The sequence below is a fragment of the Neopsephotus bourkii genome, unplaced genomic scaffold, assembly GCF_033783945.1.
Source record: "Neopsephotus bourkii isolate Nb327-2 ecotype Australia unplaced genomic scaffold, CSIRO-AGI_Nbou_v1 NB_1749, whole genome shotgun sequence".
Lineage (NCBI taxonomy): Eukaryota > Metazoa > Chordata > Aves > Psittaciformes > Psittacidae > Neopsephotus > Neopsephotus bourkii.
In genome coordinates, this window is record NW_026902223.1 from 4353412 (window position 1) to 4375830 (window position 22419).

At 43.9% G+C, this 22419-nt stretch overlaps 1 protein-coding gene across 3 annotated transcripts in view; it reads right to left on the reverse strand.

Annotated features, from left to right (window-relative positions):
* Positions 1-22419, reverse strand: part of RAB11FIP4 (RAB11 family interacting protein 4) — a 109380-nt gene that overhangs the window by 57260 nt on the left and 29701 nt on the right. For 2 of the 3 annotated variants that reach the window (XM_061377321.1, XM_061377327.1), the window contains 2 exons: positions 14941-15028; positions 6985-7073 (listed from right to left, as the gene is read on the reverse strand). In XM_061377321.1, coding sequence (XP_061233305.1) covers positions 6985-7073; positions 14941-15028 — 177 coding nt within the window. Of the gene's footprint in view, positions 1-4583; positions 4606-6984; positions 7074-14940; positions 15029-22419 lie in introns of those variants that run through there. The other variant, XM_061377326.1, reaches the window with a different exon arrangement.

Consider the following 22419-nt stretch of genomic DNA (forward strand, 5'->3'; position numbering starts at 1 on the left):
AAAAGGCTGGAAGACAATGCCTCAAGAAGAAAAAATAGGGATGAGGCAGAAAATGTCTGTTAAACAGAGGTTCTGGCAAAGAGCTCGGTGACAGACTTTAAAATGGTGAAGCTTCTGAATGCCTCATGAAACCCTACCTGGGCCACTGAGCAGAAGCAAATACTCAAAGAAGAGTCACAGATAACAAGAAGTGCACAAGGTGGCTTTCCTATAGATGCCTGGAAGGACACTACAGCTGGAACTTCATCTCAGAGTCACGGCAAGGACACTGAACCATGCAGTCACCTTCTACCAGTTTAAACCCCCCAATACAGCCCTAAGAAACAGTCAGTTTTGACTCAGACTTTTCCCTGTTTTGCCCTTCACTCATTCAAGCTTCTATTACAGGAGGCCAGGAGTTCACCTGCAAGAGCAGGTGCTTAAATTTAAACCAGCTAACTGGCAGCATTTGTCCAAACCCACTGCCATACACAAGTCCAACTCAGCTTCCTGACCCCTGAAAGACAGCACCACCTCTATAGGCACCACTGCACTGGGATACTCCATTCTGAGGGCTCTGGAAACCAAAGGAACATCTCCATCAGGACACTCCCAGGCTTGGGCAGCCTGCTGCTGGCCTCTGACAGTGGGATTGTACTTGGGGTGCTGTGGCAAGAGCTGGGTGGGAAAACCTTTCTCCCAGCCTGGGAGCTCTTGGATTTCAAAACACTTTCTTGGCCCAGCTTAGGATGAGAAGATCAAAACCTTGGATTTTTCTGAAAGGAAAATCCAAACCACATTTTGAGAAGGGCATCGTGACACAAAGCAGTATTTTCTGACTGTGTTTCACTTCTTTTGTATTATTTGATGCAAGTTTTCTACAACAACTGAGCAAAAATGAGTGAGGGAAAGGGTTCTTTCCCCTTTAAAAATGTCAGGTGTGATGTGTCCCCAAATCAAAAATTCGAAGTGGGTTTGAAAAAGGAAACAATAATCCTCAATCTCTTTTTTTGGCTGGTTTGGAGGAGTCAGCATTCGTTTTGTTGGAAGATGCCTACCTTGCCCTAAGTGCAAAACTGCCCACTCTCTGCAGAGCAGCTCTTCAGGGCAGCATTTCCTAATCAGCTCGAGCAGCCCGAGAGGAAGGTTATTTTTATGCAGGTGTTTTGTACCAAGGACACTTATTTTTGCATGCATGCACAAACATAAAACCCAGAATTCAGAATATTGCCAGGCAATTTCCATGCAAATTAGTCCCAAACAGGGGCACGCTGAGCTCTTCATTGCTCTGGGTAATTGTTCACTGGGGGATTCTCAGCAGTTGTAGTTAATGTTGCTTTCTGATGCTTGGAAAAAATGAATTGTTGAGAGTGTTGCCCTTAGAGGCTCCAATAAACTTCTCATCAGTGCAGACACTGTGTTGCCTGTGTATAATCCTGTCTCGTCCTACCAAGGAACATGGACTTGTTTCTCTCTGTAATGGCATGGCTCTGCTTTTCTTCCCTGTGCTGTGAGGGATTTGGGCAACAACCACCTCAGGAACAACCCAAAGTACTGCCCAACTCCTGCCAGGGTTTAAGAAGTCTTCCTACTGATCTTAGCAGGGATTGGGATCAGTCCTTAGGCTGGGCCTCCCAGAAGGCCACCCCTGGAGATGCCAAGCATCCTCACTTCCCAGGGGATACAGCAGAATCTGAGGGGAAGGTGAATCTGGCAGATTTAAGAGCACCAAATATAAACCAGACCAGGGAAGGTTCTGCTTCCCCTGGCATACCCAAGAGAGAGGCTTGAGCCAGAACATTCCCCAGCCGGAGTACTGAGGGACACGCACACCCCGTGTTTCAACTGTAGCAGGAATGAAGATGCAGCAGCTTTCCCAGCTTCTTCAGGAGAGACATGAGATGAGCTGCTCATAATCCCAGTGTGGGTGCCACAGTGACAGCAGGACACAAGAGCCCACCAGCAGCTTGGTAAGGGAAGCAATCTGCAAACATGCACTGTGCTGATTGCTGTGTAACATAAACACCCCCAGAGCCTAAAGCTCAGGGAGGGAATTCTTCACATGCAAAGCAGACACTGAGCATCTGCAGGGCTGAAAACACAATGGAAGCCAAGAATGACTGCAAGAGTGTGGGTGGTGGGGAAAACTGGAGGCTGATAAGAAACAGGGAAAATAAACCCTTTGATTTGTTCTGCTTAATATTGTTTCTCTTTACTGCAAAAACTACCTTTTTTCAAAACTACCTGTTCTGCCTCTGCTAACATCGGAGTGTTGCTGTGAATGCTACTACAAAAGGCAGGAGGAAAGATGTCTTTTTCACTAACAGCTAGGCAACACCTGGGTTAATGTTATGAATAGTATCAAGAAAACCCTCCTGACAAGTGAGGTCAAGCATTCTGCCCAAAAACACTGGCAGTACATGTACAAGATGAAAGATACAAACCATTCTGATTACACTCTCCAAAGTTTCCCCACTAGATCTGACATCCACCACTCACACCAATCACCTTCACTGCTGGCGTGCCTGCTGAAAGGGATGTTCTCAGTGAAAAAGAGAACTTCATTTGAGATGGGATATGGGAATAATAAGAAGAGAACTGCAAGTTTGCATTCAATAACATATTCAATGCTTTCCTGAGCTTTGCTTTTTAACACATAGCAAGACACAGCACAACCAGAGATAACAACTGCAATTCCAGGTTGGCAAAAGAGACCTATGTAAATGGCCCTTCACCTTTCCTGTTTCAGGCTTCTTCCACAGCCTAATGAAAGCCCCATTTGGATCACAGCCTTTTCCCAGGGCAGAAAGCCCCTCTGCTCAGAGACAGGTATTAGCTGATATCCTCAAGCAACTAGTGGGAAAAACCCCTTTCTTCAGAAGCCAGTGGGGGTCTCCCAATTGCTACTGGAATCTTTTCAAAGCAGCAGCTCAGCCCCAGCTCCATCCCAGAGACAAACATCATGTATTTGTCATGTCTCAACAATTTTTCTGCTGTTCATACAGTGTAATTAATCGCTTGGCAGGCAAACACAGGACTGAAAAGGCAGCTCATTTTCTGACATGCAGCAATCCTGTACCCTGCTAAGAGGCAGATTTACTCTCCAAGTTACAGGTGAGAGCAGCAAATAAATGGAAAGTGGCAACTCAATACAGCAACAATTAGTAAGAAACAAACCAGCCTTGTTTAAAACAAAGAGCCTGCTATTACTGTATCTTATGCTCTTCCACTGGGTTTGCATGTATGGCATTTGGTGATCAATTTCAGATGAAAAGGCAATTACTCACATGTAAATACATAGTCTGTCACTTCACAAGCAGCTACTCAAATAGGTCCCCTGCTACCTGGCAGCGAGAGGCTCCATCTGTCATTCAACCTCCTTTTCTGTTATCTTCCCAGGTGATCTAGATTGAGGCTGCCTTCAAATCTGACCACCCAAAACACACCAGGTGAAAAAAAATCCAGCTCTTACACTTAGATGCTCAGACAGAAGAGCACCTAGACCCAGGTCAATGCTTCTCAGGGCCTGCAATGAAAATACTGGTCAGGGAGCTGCAGATGCAGCCAGCCTAAATCCTTCTGAGCCCTGTGGCTAGTGCTCCCAGCTGGATAGGTGTCTGGGAAGGCCCAGAGCCAGCCATCTGAAATGCTAAACACAGGCACTTTGCTTTGTTCAAGCAGGCTGAATCTGGGTCTGGGTTTTCATACACATACTTCAGCTGTGGACTTCCTCTTGGTTACTGTCTCCAAAAGGCTATCAAAGGGCTCTGAAGTGCTACCAGATGCTTGCCACAAAGCAAATCCTGCATGCTGGACCAGGGAGACTTGTGTCTTCCTTCAAACTGGAGCCAAAACAAGAGTTGAGGCCATAGCATGAAACACTGTGAAAGGAATTCAGGATTCATAAATTGGCTTCTGGCAAATTCATAGCTTTTCTATTATCTCTCTATAGGCTGCAAGAGACAGAAATTATAAACAGCACTTGACTGAAGCAGTGATACAAATGCAGCACAATACAGACCTTAGCCAGATCAGCACACTCTGAATTCACAGAGGCAGCAGGTCCTAAAGCTGAGATGCTCTACAGATGCTAACTGCAATCCCATGCTCCTTAGTCGCTCTGGAGCAGCTTTCTCTGATCTAAGAGAAAAGATACCCTTGCAGCTTTGAAGTCAGTGGGAGACTTCCCACTGATCTCAGAGTCCTGTAGTAACCAAGTGCTACTCTTTGCTTTCTGTGTATCACACCGTAACAGATTCAAGCTCAAAAGAATAGCTCTGCATCCACCCAAAATATCACTGACACAGCCTCTCATTAGATACCATTAGAAACCTCCCATGGAATTGTCTTTGCATTTTAATTTGCATAAACAGTAAGATTTTTTCCTCCTTTTTAGACATTACCAGCTTGCCAGCTTTTGTTCTTGTTTACTCTGAAGGACAATAAAAAGTAAAAGCAGACCATTTAGAAAATGTCAAATGAAAGGCCCCAGGCTCCTGGTACCAGGGGATGTTATGGATCAATTTAAATTAATTGCATCCAGTTGATTGCAATTAAAGGCTGGAGGCTTGGCACGTTTTTCTTCCCCATCTGACTCAACATACCTAAACAGCTGATTTAGTTCAGTACCTTATCGTGGCTCCTGTCACTTCATCCCACTTCTTGGCATTCCCTTCACATCTTTAGGTTTCTACATTTGGGCTTTGGAAAGCTACAATACAGGGAGTGGACACTGGGGAGGGGAAGTAAAAGTGAAAGCAGGGGACAGGGGAAATAACACGTGACAAGGATAAATCTCCTCTTCCTCTTCCTCTCCACATCACAGTGTCAATACCGAGACAGTGGCAGCACAACAATGAACCAGCTCAGTACCTGCCTTTGTGTAAGTCCATCCCCTTGGGTGGAATCAAAAAGATGCATTCCCTTTAAAAAATACCTATTTGTGCCATCACAGCAGATGGATCCTGCTGCTGCCTGAGACTTTGACTGCAACTGAGAACTAAAGAGACACATAAAAGACATACTGGGATGAAGATCAGATTAGACAGGCAACTACTATCCATGCCATTGGGAGTTACCCATAAACTTGACTACATCACCAGGGATTCACACTCACTAAGGCCAAAGAGATGCAAGGAGAGCACATATGTTTTTAATACGTGCTTCCTCGGGAACAGGGAACAAATCTCATCAGTGTAATAACCCAAACCCACTTGAGCCTCAGTTCTCCATTTCATCACATTGCAAACTTCACCTTCCTGCCATAGCAGAGGATCCTTAAAGCAAGTGCAGTGCCTGTTCACAGCCTTCTCCCAGTCTTTAACTGACATCTAGTGAACAGTTTCTAAACTGCACCTGAAAGCCCTGGAGATTGTAGGGGAAACGATCCCCTCTGGTAGGGAGCTGTGCAGAGGAGCTCTGCGGTAAGCATGTGGTAGGCAGCAATGTGCACCGTTTCCTGTCCTCTCCCCACCATGATAACTCATCTCCCTGTGGGCAGGTGGGAAAGAACCTGGTTCTGCCCAGGGGCTGTACAAATGCTGTGTTGGCCCAATTAAAGTGGGCTGGACATGACTGCAATGGTGCTGCCCACTGCCTATACAGGGGGGCTGGTGAACACCACAAGTCCTACCAAGAACTGATCAGCAAGGCTTCCATCAAAGCCTGTCACATCGACTCTTTCTGAACAGGGTCATGCTCTGCCCCCTTCCTCTTCCAGAGGCACAACTCTCCTGGTGGATAGGTGGCAGGAGTGGTAGTTTGCAGCCACCTCGGAGTTTGCCTTCAACCACTCTCCACAGCACATCCTTGGGTGAAAGGAGATGTGAAATCCCTGAGAAATAAAGACCCAACGACCACGTTGCCTGCCTCCAAAAGACTGCCAGAACCTGCGTGCCGTGTCTGCATAGTAACAGGGGAACATCTAGTATCTGCAGAGGCTGCTTGCCATTTTATAGCCTCTATCATCTTATTGCAAAACTGGGAGTTTGGTTTATGACATCTATTAGGGTAACCAAGCAACAGCATGGTGGGTATTTATGTCATCAGTTACAACAAAAATAAGGTTTTAAAAGCAAAACAGGGTGATGGTGGTACCAGCTTGCCACAGCCCAGGTACTGACACCAGCCTGTCATTTTCAGCAAGCAAAAGGAGACAATAAACCCAGACAACTCTTTCTTATTAAGGAAGTTTATGACCAAATTCTGTGCTCCTGTTTGTAGTCATAGAGGGCTCCTTCCATCTTCTGCAGAGAAGAGAAGGAAATGTCTCTGTACTTTCTGTATGAACAGTGGAAACCATTTTGTGTAACACCATGATGTGCTGCAAAACCAGCATGCTTCTCACATGTCTTTCCTCAATACACAAGTATTGTTCTCACACTTCATCACCTTTCATCACTTGCTTTCCCTGCTGATTTCAGGATCACTTGCAGTCTCATAACCGCACTGGCAGGCAATCTTTATCTGAACTGCACCTTTAACCTCAGGAATTCACATGGGTGGAAGTGATCAAAACCAAAGTAAAAGGAACGAGAAACAGAGGCTTACAGGAAAACTTAACATTCTCCTGCTTGTTACAGTCAAAATACCATCAAGGTACCAAAGCTGCATTGCTTCTGCTTCCAAACAGCTGTTCATTATCTGCAGAAGGTCTCTCAGGACCTGTTCACCTACAAAGTTTGATTGATTTAATTAGATACAAATCAGTGTTTTCCACACATGTGGTGCCAGCGAGCCTGTATGCAACATCTCCCTTCACAGCCAAGTGAATGCCGAGGCTTGTAAGAGGAATGCTATCCAAATCCTAAATACTCTCATAACAGCTGACAGCTACCCTGTGTTTAATGCAGCTTATACCAGTATATAGAAGGCTTGATAACAGTCACGAATCTGGGAAGCCAATAGGCCAGGTACAGCAGCAACGTTCACAATGACCCAGCTACACATCACACCAGAGGCTTCCTCAGCCCACTTAACGTAAGACAGAATAAGTGCTTCTCTTACCTGGTAGTAGTAATCATCATAGTGTGGTTCGTAGTGTTGAGGCTCGGAGTTTTCAGGAGACAGGACATCTTTCAATAACTCTTCACAGCCTGGCAAAGAGAAATGAGAGCAAATGGTCAGGTCTTCCCAGAGACTGTATGGACTTGAAGCCTTAGCATGAACCAGTGTCTACTGCACATTAGTGTCTGTGAAGCTGCTTCAAATTTTCTCTGGTCTGAGTGACGAAGGGGCAATACCTAAACATCACAAATTCCCCTTCCAAAAGAGCTCTGTCATGGAGCGTACGCCTCTGACAAGCAAATATCTATGCACTGCAAGTGGAGATTTTCAGCCTCTGTGTTTGCTCTTGTTAACAACCACATTAACAACTGGAGAAATCAATGTCTGTGTTTCCCTCAGTCTTTCTCTCATCTGAGAGAACAAATACAGAAACACTGAACTCGCCAAATGCCTCATTCCCCATTAATTACCAGCAACCGCACTTGGCATATTGGGCTGCAGAAGGCAGTAATATCAGGCCAGGTTAGTTTAGAACAACCAGCTTACAGCCTTGAGCCTACACTGTGTGAAACCTTCTCAGCATGTGCTATACACTATCCTACTTGGAAGCTGCAACTATCCATCACTATTCCTCTTTTCCGTTCCATCGCCAATGCAATGGATTTGGCTGTGACATTACACACTGATACTCAGTCATGAGGCAGGTGACCAGAAGAAAGAGTAATGTAAGCAAGTGTGAATTACACAGGTTTATGCTGGTAGTTGATCTTCTCTCCTGGTTTTAAAATAAAGGCATAACATCTCTAGGGTGAAGATACCTTATGGTTATGGAGCAGGTCCCTTACAGAGGAAAGGAAGAGTTAGGTAGAACAGAAATGGTGACCAGATGGAGGAAGCTGAACATGGGGGATGGATATGTTGTCCCTGTCTCCCACACACAGGCATACATTAGAGACAGCACACAGTGAATGAAACAACCCTTAAGATCTCAGGAGTGTCTGTTCTGCAAAGGTGACTTTCTGATGGGAAGATATTTGAGTGTGCAGCAACCAGTGTGCCCTGTGGGAGAGGTTTGCTTAGCATGCAAGCTGGTATATAACAGCTTCTCTGGTATATAACAGGGTCTCTTTGTCCTGCAGGGAAGATTTGCATGTTGTTATATTCCCATAAAAAGGGAAGAAGAGAAGGAAATGTGGAGAGGCCATTTGCCTCTGAGATTATTACTACACATCACTGCTACCTTGTGGACAGCTGAACCTGTTCCAACATCCTTCAGATCAATGGAAAGATGGCCACTGGCTTCAAGAATCTTAGGACAGTGCCATTGGTTCTATTCCTGTTAAGAACTGTGTTTAAAGAATAAATTCTCTGTTGCTCTTCTTCTCTGTGAAGGCACAAGTCAGAATCTCTTGACTCTGGAGGACTGTGCTGCTGGTCTTTTCTTTGGGCTACCCCTAACCACCAAGACGATGAGTTTTAGCACCCTGTTGGGAAATGCATCAGCTTTCTTACTCGGTGTTTTTCTGCAACAGTGCTAATATATCTGACCTTTCAATCCTCTTATCTAAATGGTAACTTGAATTTTCTAATTACTCCAAGAGGTTTACAAAAAGGACATAATATGAAGAAAGAACATTGGAGTGTCTCAAATACTGTTCACATCTCTTATTACCAGAAGACATTTTGGCTTGCAGCCTGGGAAGTGCCAGTGAGGTAAATGAGTGTGTAACAGTCCAGACACAAAACAACAAAAGATCAAGGTTTCCTCTGGCAAATCTCAGTATGGAAATGTTCTGGTTTGTACAGGGAGCAGCCCAGTCTGGCACACACGGTGCTCTCTGCTGCTGGTACCACCCTTGAGAAGAACCGTGCTTGCCTAGGCCTGCAGCACTGCCATGGTGAATATTTCAAGCTGCGCAGCAGTATGCACCCGAGGCTAGAATCTGCCCAGAAATAACCCATCGCAAATAAGCAAAGGAATACTGCCTGGCTTCTTTAAGGACCTCCTGCACTAAGATGTGCCATTATTGCTATAACTTCATTTTCCAGGAAACTGTAAAACTGAAAGCCACTTACATGCCTGATTACATATTTCATTTGATGTCTGCTTGTATCGTAAGATATTAATGTGCTCGATGTTCTCTCTGCCTGGCTATGGTTGGGAACATTTCCTCATCTACATTTTTAGGCAGCACTTGGAAGGAGACCAGGCTGCACCGCAGTGCTAGTGAGGCAGTGGGTAGAGGCAAAGAGCTAACCCAGGAAGAGTTTCAAGTCCTTGTGTATTTAGTGCTGCAGCTGCACAAAAGGATGCCCCTTATGGAGAAGCACTCTGCTAAAGGGCTGATTTATATAATGTGCATTACATAAGTACAATTATTATTATACAATATTATTATATTTATGTGCATTATATAAATCACTGTGCAGGGTGATGGTGATACAGGTCAGGAGCAATCTTACATCTGGAGAAAGAACTTAACTATCAGATCACAAAATGTGATCACAAAATGAGAGTGGCCAGAACCTGCTCAATTTTCTTCTGTCCCTGGTCACAAGTCATCTGCTGCAGAACAAGGATTCTAAGTAACACCAAAACCACCAGGTCACTTGTACTTTCTTTTGTGAAAATAGCCAGTTAGGATATTTCCTTTCTTGAAAATACCTGCCCAACACTTGTAAAGAAGCAGGACAGAACCATCTCGAGTCTAAGCAAACAAGAAAGTGTTTTACAAGTCACTGAAGGGGAAGATGTGGACCTTTAGCTTTTGCAGTCCCCTCAGGGTGCCAGACCTGGCTTCTCTTAGGAGATGATTCTACAGCTTTCCCTGCAGTTTTGTGTAAGAAAACCACCCTCACCCCCTAGCAAACAGTCAATTTGCAGGCAGTCATTGTGGCCACAAATAAACACAACTGTAGCAAAGCCATTTCCTGCAAATGCTCCAGGATGCAGACTTAACCCATAGTGCATCAGGCAATTTTCACAGGCAATTAAGCAATTTTAATACTGTAGGAAATCAAATCTGGTTAGCTAATTTAATGGAGTTGGCTCCTGGCATTTTTCCTAGGAGCAATAGCTTTCCACTTTATCTACCCTTGCATCTTTAATGGTGTATTAAGACTCATTTATGGTTTCGGGCTGTATTTAGTGAAATTTAGTTGAGTCTTAGAAAACTGTGAAGTACTTTTAAGAGTAACCAACTTCAGTTCATTAAACAGCTATAGTGTAATTTACAAGAGGAGAGCTCAGCTCTTCACATTTACCTGACAGTCCTTCTTGGAGCCATCCCAAGTACAGCACCTATCAGAAAGTTATTCTTAAAAGAAAGGATAGATGTATCAAACCACCTCCAGTTCTGGCGTGCTGTGAAGTTTGAGATCTACAGCTACGAGCTTAGATCATTAAGACTTTGAGGTTTTGTGTAGTGCTTGACTGAAATTCTCATGTCTTAAGTCTTGGTGTATATTACAAATACTGGTGTATGGCAAATAAGCTCCCTATATGACTGCAACATCTTCCTCTTACCCCATACGGGATCTTCAGGGCAAAGCTGGTACAATACTATCCTCAGCTATGGGACTGAAATTAGATTTTAAAGTTAGTTAAAATACATGGCCAAAACTCAGCACTGGTTTTGTGAGAAAAATGTTTGTTTGGAGCCTCTGATTGAAACCATAAAGGCAAATTCAAAATAAAACTCCAGTTCCCATTTCCTGCTTTGGAAAACTTGGTTTTGAAAAGAAACCCCATCAAATTTCACCCTGTATTATTTTCATATCCTTTCACAGCCAGATAACCTGTCACAGTCAGAGCTTCCACAACAGCCCACTTCCCTTTCCGAACATTTCTTTAAAGCTTGGGGCAAATCTGCATTCTTGGAATTTCCATCAAAGTTGCTTGGAACTCACAGAGAAATGTATCTACTTTTCAACTTTTATCTGCTCCCATAAAGACTGCTTCTAGAAGCTTTCCAGCCAGCTGCAGTGATTAGATGCCTAAAGAGCCAGGGAAGCACAGAGAGAGAATACGAAGGCACAGAACAGTCTGTGTTACTGTTTTGAAGATTCAAAGACTGCTATTGCTGCAGGTGGGAGAGCGTATAACAACTGTTCTTCTTTCACAGCACTAATGAATATGAAGGAACTCCTACAACTCTTCATTTTCAAATATGGTAACAGAGCATAACTTCAATTTCCTTATAACTTCTACAAGATGAGGAAAAGACACACTCCCGGAGGAGAACAGCTACATAAAGCACCAAGATTCGTTATTGCAGAAATGTTCTGTGCTCATGTGGCTCAGGCTCTCCCATCATGAAAGCCATTACCCTCATATTAGTACACAGTGCTCAGTGGTTTTCATGCTTAAAATCAGCTATAAAGTCATAGTATATTTGCCTTTATGTTTTAATTCTATATTGATTTTGTTTGTGCTGCACCCCAAGGTCAGTAGGGGGAGCTCACCCTCTATCTGTCAGGGTTTGGTTTGCTTTTAAGTGAATATCAAAGCAGAAGAGATTATCAAAAAGACAACAGAAATCTTAAAATAGAAGGAACAGGTCAGACTTAATTAGATCCTGTTAACCACACCAAGAGCCTGGCCTGCAAACACGTCTGACTGTGGAACAGCCTGCACAGCACACAGAAACAACAGTTCCACTCAAGCCTCTAAGTATTACAAGTGCCAGAAAGTATTTACTGGATCAGTACAATAAATTCAGTACAGCAAAAATAGTCATTGACTCCACTGAGCAAACAGTAATGGATCCCACACTGACCCTGCTGAAATCAATGGGAATTAAGCTTTTAAGTGGTGATGTGGCTGCTCTCAAAGTCTCTGAGCAGTGTCACTTCTTGGGCTATACCGGCTTTGACTAGTTAGAGGGTACAGGTGTTACTTCATGGCAATTGCTCTCCAGACAGATGCAGTTATTAGAAATAAAGCCATGCAGTGAGCAGATAGAGAGGGCAGCTTCAGCAGGAGTAAAACATTCATATTCTGGCACTCCAATGAAACTGCTGCAAAGCTTTAACTTTGATGGCAGAGCCTGTCCCTGGCTCTGGGAGAGCCTAATTGTGTGGAGAAAGCAGGCTAGACAGCAGGACTCAGCACAGATGCTGAGACAAAGTTCTTTAATCCACAAAGGATCCGCAAAAAGAAGCAAAGCTTTGCATAATTAGAAGGCACGCTGCCTATCCAGTATTCCACCCCACAGACACAATGGGAAGGTGTTCCTCCAATACATTTCTCCCCTCTAGCATAGATATCTCTGCTTACTGAAGTCCTCTCCCATCACTTCCAAAGGTCTCCACTGATAGTGAGATTCCTCAACACATCCTTCCCCCCAGCTCCTGCTACTCAGGAGCTGAAGAAGATTAACTGGCTCTTCCACCTGATAGTCCCAGCAGCTTCTGTGGAGGTACATGACTCATATGTCATGAGGTTTACCCAGCTCAGAAACACTGAGGAGACAAGACTTGATGTCCACTCATGAAGGAACACGCTTTCATTTGTACCATACGGGACTGAACAATGCCCTGCTCTATGGAGGAGAAAGACTAAGCTGCAGATTTCAAATCCAGGACCTGGGGTTCCTCCTTGCAGTGAGAGCTGCTGCCAACAGAGCAGACACTGAACACTCCAATGCTTGTGATTTTTTAAGGTTCCGATGTTTAGGTTTTCACTAAGATCCATACTTGGATCTGAAATGCTCCAGTGACATCATGAGAGGTCAGTTCTTCACCACTGAGATTTGAATCCACTGTTCTAGATGCTTCAAACCTCACCGTTTAAAGAAATTCAAGGCACTGAACTACCAAAACCCCCATGATACTATATCACATCTGTGCAGCAAAAAATCTCTTCAGCATATTATAAAGGCAAGCATCTATGAAACAGATTAATTTGAAGTCTCATAAATAAGAAATATGGTGAGGCATTAGGATAGTAAAGCATGAGTTTGAACAATTGGCTTCCAGTACTATGAATAACACAGCTTCATATTCCATTACTGGAAAAAAAAACACTGGATTTATAGCAGATCTCATTTTGCTCTATTAATCTGATTGCCCCAAGCAACTGCAATAGGCTGAGATGTCAAAGAATCATATTTACAATCTGTTGCTGCCAAGACAAATTGCTTTTGTTTGATAATAAGCCTGTTGCTACCCCTGGGCCGTGGCTGCACTGTAAAGTGAGAGGTACCAACACCGTGGAGGCTTTCCATTGTGAAAGGCTGCTATATCCTTTCTGAACTTTAATGCAACCAACTTCATTTTAGCTGGCAGCTAAAGGTCAATAAAACTGGCATGCAGAGAGGTGAGCACAGAACCAGGTAAGCACAGAACCACCTTTCCTAAAGGGGTGTTCTGAAAGCATGCCTAACAGTGTCTTATCAGAAATAGATACAACTGTTCTGTGATGACATGCTTGGCACTGACACTGTGTAAGTGCTGACAATGCTAATGATGTGCTAAGAGAGCTCTAGGTGATGCTGCAGAACAGGATGATTTTTCTCTTATCCACTTACATATACATACTCATAATCATCAAGCATTTGATACCTACAATATGTTCCACGTAAGGGCTTTAAGCTATTCATAATCATGGGGTACAAGGTATTGCACAGAGTTTCATTCAGTCACACCTTTATAGGACTAGATTTTAGGATATGACTATATGAACCAGTTCCCACAAGGTGAGAAAGGCTGAGGATTCTCAAGGCTCCGTCACTGGGGATAATGGCACAGGGATGCTCTTCTGGGTCACATCTATCCCTTCCTGATTATATTTTGTGCACTTGTGCAGACTGTGAATCACAGGGGATTACCAGATGATTTACAAGCTAGTGTTTTATTTAACCCAGAACTCAGTTTGCTATGTGAGTAGGAAGTGTCTAAACAGTAACATATAAACTTTCCTTCTGGGCTTTCTGTTGCCTTCTCCTCCAACACATCAGTGTCACCTTGGAAGGTGTCTCCATGAACATGGACTGAGCAGCCTCTCACTGTAATTTTACGTAATTATACACTCAGTCCTCAGCTGCTATAAACTTTAATTAAAATTGCTGTGGTGTTATGTTCTTGCATTATTATGGCTTCATAATCATCTCACATTGTAGATGACTTTCCAGAGGCTTCCCCTGGAATCACACTATCATCACTGTGACATTCTCCCTGTCCCTGAAGTAAAGGCTCTGGGCTGTGACAGCACTTCGGCATTTTACTAAGGACATACTACGTGTCTGGAAACAGACAGGCTGCATTGTTTTGCTCTGGGAAACTAGAAAAGTAATTAGCAGGAAAACAGCTAAAGTCCCTCTTCACTGCTTGCTTCATTACGCTTTGGGCTAAGCTGTAAGGCATAAAAATGTCCACGTCTTCTGTCAAGGACTGTGTTTCCTTTCAAAGGAGATGGTTTGATCCACCTCATCTCTATCTGCAGGGCTTGCAGAGCCAACCTGTAATTAACCTTCTTCACTCCAATACATGTCCGCAAGTACTTCAAAAACATGACTCAACTATACCTTGCAGATACCTCAAGAAGGGTATAACAGTCTTCAATTTTCTATTAGAGAAACTAAAGCCTAAGGGCTCCGTAACTTCCTTTGGTAAATCAACAGTAGAACCAGATGGGAACATGGACATACCAGACTTTGGCACTAGCTGCTAACCAAAAAGCTTCTCTTTCTTCAGCTACATTTAAATCACATTTGTTCTGAAGAAGCAAATGGTAAACCAAGACTCAACAATGAAACAATGCTGCAGGAACCCCAGCATTGCTCACCAATGACACACGAGATACACAGAAAGAAAAATACACTGGCTCTGTTCCCAGAGTTACCCTACAAATAACCACAGTCAAAAGAGAGGCTGTCTTTGACCATCACATTTTCTGCAACAAGAGAAACATGACTGGAACTGAAGTGGATTATTTTTTAAGAAATATGCACATACCTTTGATAGCAAAAACTCCGTGACAGAAGTCCTTGAAACTGATTCTTCCCAAATCATTCGGGTCCAAGTACTTTGCCAGTTTTTCCACCTAAAAGAAAAGATCATACAGTATTGAGCTTGGTGTATCATCTGGTGCTCAGTTGGTCTGTAGCTTCTGCAGAAGACCCCAAATGGAAGAATACCTGTAACATTCACTTGAATCAGCCAACAAATCCTTCTGCAAAGAGAAATCACAATTTATAGTTGCATCTCCTGGTGCTGAGTAAGGTGAATGCTCTGACCAAAATTTCTGCAGCTGGGACATGTTAATACTCTTTTTTTGTGTGGATCTCAAGAACTTAATAAGGAGGGAATCTGTGACCCAGCCTCTCATCTTAAAGCACAGAATCGCTTTCCCTAGGAGCCTTTGCTGTGTATGCAGCTCATAGGAACTTCAAACCTTAGCGATCTCCATCCCCCTCATCAAAAGTTATTAGGAAAGGAGAAAGGACAAAAATGTGCACAACCCATAGGAGCCCATTCCCTGAAGAATCCAGACTAGAGAACACTCCCTGGGCACTTGGGATCAAACAAACCTTCCTTGCCACAGCACAGAATACAAGGTTTATATAGGGAATTAGGAATTAACAGCTCAAAAAGATTAATGTGATACGACAGAGAACAATTCTGTTCAGTACATTATTGCAAACAAGCAATGTACTTATTGCTTATAATTTCAGCTTCACAGTTTAGCCTTTCTGATCAGCTGCTTACCATAAATGAGATTACACTGAATTTAAACACAGGCACCAAACTCGCATTTGCCCTGAAGAAGGCCTGTCAGATTTTTTAGGGGAGTTTTGGGGAAGGGAGAGTAAAGCAGTCTCGACTGGAGAGGCTGTTGTGTGTTGTGCTGTCTAGAATAAAGGGATAGAGAAACAAGCAGCTGAAGAATAAGGAGAGAGGCAGAACAGTCCAGGGAGGCGGGCACAGTGCTGGTGCACTCCAGCTGGCTGTTCTCTGACAAATACACTGCATGAGACTGTGTAAGTCCCCTTGTGTCCCTGTGCCTTTCCCTGCTGCATGTAGCAGGTACCCTCAGTGAGGCAGAGGCAGCCTCTTGCTCCTCATAAGCTACAGCACAACTCTGACCTTGATCCGGGCCCTCCAGACACCCTGGAGTATAAACAAGATGACTGCAGGAGGCAGGCACGTAGGATGCTGCACAATCCTGGTGACTACAATGTGAGCTCAGATCTGTCAGTCTGAGCAGCAACAAAAGCCCAGCTGGAAAGATATGCAGCAAATGAATCCAGATGACCCAGTTTCTCAATTTTCTGGTGTGGTTTTTTCACACTCTAGCAAACCCCCAGCAGTTTCTTCAAGCCCTGCAGATAATGCACTAATGTCTGCGCATGACACTTCTTCCCTCAGGTTCTCTCAGTGCTTATAAATTCCCCCTGTGCCAATAAAATGCCATGATCAGCCAAAGACCTCATCTGGAATGAGCAAATCTGGATGACAAAATGGCAGGATTTTTACTCACACACACAATTCTGTGTTGAACGAGAGAGGAATAATTTGATCCTTACATTGAATCCTTTCCCCTCTCCTTTTCTTAGGAACTACAAAATCAGCTTGTGTATGCAGGGCAAACCAGGAGCTGTGGGGTGAGTGCAGAGCCCCTGACAAGTTAGAAATATGGAAACTTTCTTACTGCAGAAGGCTTCAACATCTTAAGTCCTGCAAGCTGGGCAGCAGAGCCCAGATGTCAGCTATTGTGCGACTCAGGATCAAATTCTGCATCTGGTATCACAAGGGATTACTGCAGCCCCACTGATTTATAGCAGCAGAAGCCATGTTTCTGTTTCACAAAACACAGCCACTCTACCACAGGCTGTAGTGTGCATTTAATGCACACAGACTAGCTGAAAATCCTTACTGAAACCAATTAAATAGAGACATGCTTGATATGGAAAAGCTGGGTCAGTGTTATTTATCCCTGCTCACCTTCACTAACAACAGAGATGTTACAGGAAGATGAAGCAGAGGTGGCAGAAATGCCTTTGTTCAAACTGGTTTTGGGTGTATTTAAAGCCATATAATCAAAGCCATATAATCATTTAAAGCCATATAATCAAGGCCACTGAGGCTGGAAGCAGCAAGATTTTACAGCTGAAAAACTTCCTTACTAGGAATGTAAGTAGTAGCTTAAACATGTGGCAGATGTGTCACCTCATGTAGCTCAGCCTGGCTCCAGAAGCTTTGGTGAAGACCTTGGTGCAGCCACTAGCCCAGCATCCATCCCCTCATGGATACAGCAACAAACTGTGATCAGGCACTGTAATCTCTTACAAGATCAGCCTGTAACTCTTTGACAAATGGCAAGCTCCCATCACTGTCATGTAAGTAAATACTATTTCAGATGCTTGCAGGGTTGTCTTTAAGAACCTCATTTCCCGTACGTCTTTTGCTAAAAGGCAACAAATTGTGTTTCAGGTTTTAATGCACAGATTCCTGCAGTCAGCTGGGAAGCCCCTACACTATTTAATATTGTGCTCTAACACAGCAGTGTCACTGGGTGCTCCCAGTGAATCTGGCACATTGAGTTTATTTCTCAAAGGTGATGCAATGATTTCAGTTTACCAGTTGCTCAGCCACATATAATTACATTTAAAAAAATCAAATTAAATCAGATGTTGTATGCCTGAGGGTGTGTATTAGGGAGGAAGAGAGAATATATTCACATTGAGGTGTAAGCAATGTCTTAACAGTAAATGAAATTATCATCTGAGCAAAGTGCTGCAGCCTCCAGTTTCCTCTAAATCTAATTTTGCAGGTTTTCAGTTAGATTTTAGAATGCAAATAACTGACATCAGTGCAGGACATGAGGAAGGATTTACAGAACAACCTGATGCATTTAATGACACTAGTGCTCACATCTTCAGCCAGTGCTCCCAGCCCAGGTCAGGAGCTCCAATGATTTCTGATCAACTGGATAGATTTAGGTGGACACTTGCATAGAGTTTGTGCATTGATATACACACATGCATTCTAAATAAATCTCTGCATATTTGCACAGAGTTTCATGCCTGTAGTGCACTTGGTTATGCATTTTTACCAGGCAAGAAGCTCTTCCAGATCGAAGACATTACTTAAAATTAAGCCCAATTTCAAGCTGTGGCCAAATAAACTATGTCATCACAGCTACCCCTAAATCTTCTCTCCTGTCTATACTGTCAACCATCCTCCTGCTTCACTTTGTAATGTCCTACCCTCCTCCTTCTCAGAAAAGGCTGACTCCAGCAATTAATCAGAAGTTGTAACATTTATTTATTGCCTTGGGGAATGTTAAGGGCTTGCCAGCCTCAGTGCCAGGCAGTCAGCAACCCTGGGCTTGCAGCTCTGGCAGCCTGCTAGCACATGAGGAAGCAGCAACCTTTCAGCCCCATCAATGCATATAAGAGCTCAATATTATGAGCCATCACGATGAGCTAGAGCTTTGGGCTTTGGGCTGGGGATAAACGCTTCTCCCTTCATTGGTGCACACAGCAGTCCCCCACCATGTGGGACAGCACAAACAGGGTCTGGATTACACACCAGTTCTTCATTGTGGGATAGAAAAAGTTAGCTGCAGGCTCAATAATCTAGGTGGTTCTTTTGGCAGCTGCAAGAGACTCTCTCCTGAATCCTTCAGCAGACATCCAGTAGTCCCAGAGAGAAGACGTAAATAATTTTTGCTTTGAGAAACAATCAGAGAAAACCAAACCCTGTCTCTATTGTTTAAGATGCTTGGATGAACAGATGTTTATCCTTTCAATGGAAGCATATTTCTCCATTGTAATAACAGCTCACTTCAGCCAAAGCATCTGCCTTCTCTCTGTTGGGCTTCCCAGCTATAAGGCTGCGCTGCAAAGAGGTGTTTCTGACATACAGAAGTAGGCTAGGAACACGTTAAAGAGCCTCTACAATGAAAAGAAAAACTTCAGTGCAAAGAAACAATTTTGAAATCAAAACTGACCAATGCAGACATGCGTATGAATGAGCAGGAATTGGGAGTACAAAACAGGGGACAACAAAGTGAGGCAGTGTGAAAGGTACCCTCCTATTTCCTCCATCCACACAAGAGCACCAGATGTGCCCTGTGAAGAACCCTCTATAGCCACACTGCCTGGGATAGACACATATCTGAACGGAAGCACCTGCCTCCCTGCCAAGGATGCACACCAGGAACCTGTGACTAACTCGGGCACTGCTCAAAACAGAGCACGGAGCCGGTCAGAGGCACACACCAAGGTGTGCATGGGAGTGAAGTCACTGCAGTCTGCTGCTCTGACTAGAGGGAACATTTATTTGCCTTTGCTCAAGCTAATTCCCTTCCCAACATTCCTGAGCACGACTGCTGTCCCAGGACTCGCAGTACCTCAGAGCACAACCATACGCTCTGCATGACCAGGCATCAGAATGACTGTTAGAAGAGGAGAAGGGAAAGGATTTTTGTGGCAGAGGGAGTGCAGAAAGAGGAGGGACGAGGGCCAGTGACTGGCAAACCTTGGAAGAGATATATTGAAACAGATCTTTTCTTGCAAGTGAGTTCAATCCAGGGGTACCTCTCAGCCAAGGAACCCTCTCAGGATCCTGGCCATCGCTTGTGCAGATGCTGCCAAAAGAATTAGGTATTTTTTAATAGTAAAGATTTTCTGACTGGACCTGAATCCTGCTTCCATTTCCAGGCAAGGAGAAACTCGGATTTCTACTGACCTCACTTAATTTTCTTCAAAACCTGACCAGCACTGAAGAGATCTTGTTAACACAAAACAGATCCCTTAGATCTGGATGTAGTTGAGTTCTGAGGGACCCCACACTGCCTCCTCATGCTGCAATCTTACAGCAGGATCCATGTCACAGCCAGAAGATGCCATCTGAAATAAACAACTCATCTCAGCAGTTCACCTTCATACTGCAGGAGTCTGTGAGCACGTCTCACCCTGAAGTGCAAGCAGGGAACATCTGGGAGCTGTGAGGATGGCAAGACAAGCACTTGCAGGAAAGGTGCTGGTGTGCTGCAGCAGCGACGTTTGCGCAGGATCTGCTGAAGCAGAAGCATTTGTGAGAAACCTCAAAAAACAGCAAGAGGAGATTAAATATGTTAATGTTGCAGGGTGGAATTAGAGATGTGCCATATCAGAGATGCACAGGCTAATGGGTGCTCAGGAGACCCATTAGTGTGGGATACCAGTGTCTGTGTTGGAATTTGGTAGGATTAGTCCTTCTCTGAAGCTATTTGGTGTTTGCATCCACAGACTGGAAGCAAATATAAAACCATGATGATGACATTTGCAGATGACAGGTTGATAAATAACAACAATGCTGACAGTCTCACACTCCCCTGAATAGCTTTGCAAGTGAAGGCCATACAGACAGAATATGTTTTCAGCACAGCCAGGCAATGTCACAAACCAGAAAAGAATACAAAAGAGAAGGAAAAGAAGTAGCAGATTTACTGAGACAAGGGCTGTCTTTTAATGAGCTGGGGTTTATAGATTCAGGGGAGAGGAATAAGGCTTCTCTGTAATGTTCTGGCAATTCTGGGAAGCAGAGCAAGATGAGGGGATTTATTTTACATTGCATTAGAGAAACCAATGCTAACACAGTTGTGGTACCCACTTCCATAAGAGATGCTGAAGACCCAGACAGGTTGCAGAGAACTGATGTAACATTCCCGTGCTATGGAAACACCTTATGCAGCCAGACTTCGTTTTCTCTGATTTGGCAAGAGGGAGACCAAGTGGCAATTTGCATCTTCTTTCAAATATGAACTGAGTCCATGGAGCCCTGATCCAATGGGAGAAAAATATCCCCCAGTTACCCAGATGAAGAAAAAAACATCCATGACACAGCATTTTGCTGAGTGTGTGAAATTGCATCAATGAACTGTAAAAGCACAGAAGGAAAGAGGTGGTTTGAGAGGCACTGCAGGTGGTTGAGTGCATTCAAAGGAAAAAGGGAAGCTTCTAGTGCTCATGTGTTATTAATGCCCTGCATAAGCACTACCTTGACTCAGGTGGGTGACAGATGGTGAATGCATTGAACTCCTGAAGCAAGAATGGCAGAGCACTGCAGATCTGCAGCACACATGAGGTCAGCTCATGTCCCTGCTATCCTTCAGGAATGCAAGGGCAGCAAGTGCTCCGTATCTGCTGGGACACACCTGCCTGTTCCAGTTCGAGAAGCTTTGCAGCACTTCACAGAAGTGACAAACAGGGTATGAGGGCAGTTATTGCCTCTTCCAAGCTCATGGGAGTGATGAGGACAGGAGCTATAGGGTTCATATCACAGCCTCTGGAGCAGAATGGTTTTACTGTCTAGACCAAGATCCATGCTGCTGGGGAAAGAGATGGTATTCACTGACCATGAGACTGTGTGATGGGGGTCAGAGCTGCAAGTTTATGTGTGGCATGCTGTTACCAGCAAATGACTTCATCTGTTTTGGCTTCTTCTTTAAAATGGCTATGGCAATACTTAAACTGCATCAGAAGGGCACTGTAAAGGTGATGATACCACAGAAAACAATGGAGTCTGCACCAAGCTGTTCCATGCTGTAGGCTATTGGTTTTTTACCTTGTCTCACTTGCCCTCCATAGTCTGCCTTCTAGTTTTTCAGCACAACAGAGAGGTGTCTGTCACCTCTTCATACATCTGCTTGACTCTGCATGGAACACCAGACACACAAATGATTTGGCCTGATACAATACACAGGTATTACTAAACTCTATTGTATTGTAATGGAACTTGCCCTACTGGGCAGACCCTTACCATCATCTTGTTTGCTTGTCCTGTCAAATAGCATTTTATTACCTTCTGACAGTAAAAGACTGAGCCATACAGTACTGCACAGAGAGAACAGAACACATTAGGGATGGATTTCTTTCAAGCACTCTAATATGTGAATAAACTATTAAGAGAACATAATGCTCCATGTTCCTCAATGAATGTGAGTGTAACAAGCAGTGCCAGGAAAACTGATGCTACAGTTTCTGTTCTCTATTGAGAAATCACTTGCAGTCTTTAATACACATGATGACACAAGCCTAGTTTGGGATAGCAACACAATTCTTGCCATATTACATACCCAGGTGTTGAAGTTAACAGCCTTACAGCTGAGACCCAGAAGTTATTGCACCTAAGGAACTCCTTCCCTTACAGCATACAGCTCCCTGGTTAACCTCTCTATTATAGAACAAAACATTTTATGACCACAGAGAATCACCAAAAAATGTGGAAATTAACAATGTGAACAGCTCTCAATCTGATCATTACCTGGGATTCAGAAATTTCCAGAACTTCCTCAGAGCACACATCCCAAAGACTGTTCACAGTGACAGAAACTACTTTGCCCCATCGTAACTGCAAGCCAGAGACCACCAAATTCCCTAGGAGTTTCACCTCTGCAATCTACACCTTTAAATGCATCAATTGCTTATACAGACAATACCACGA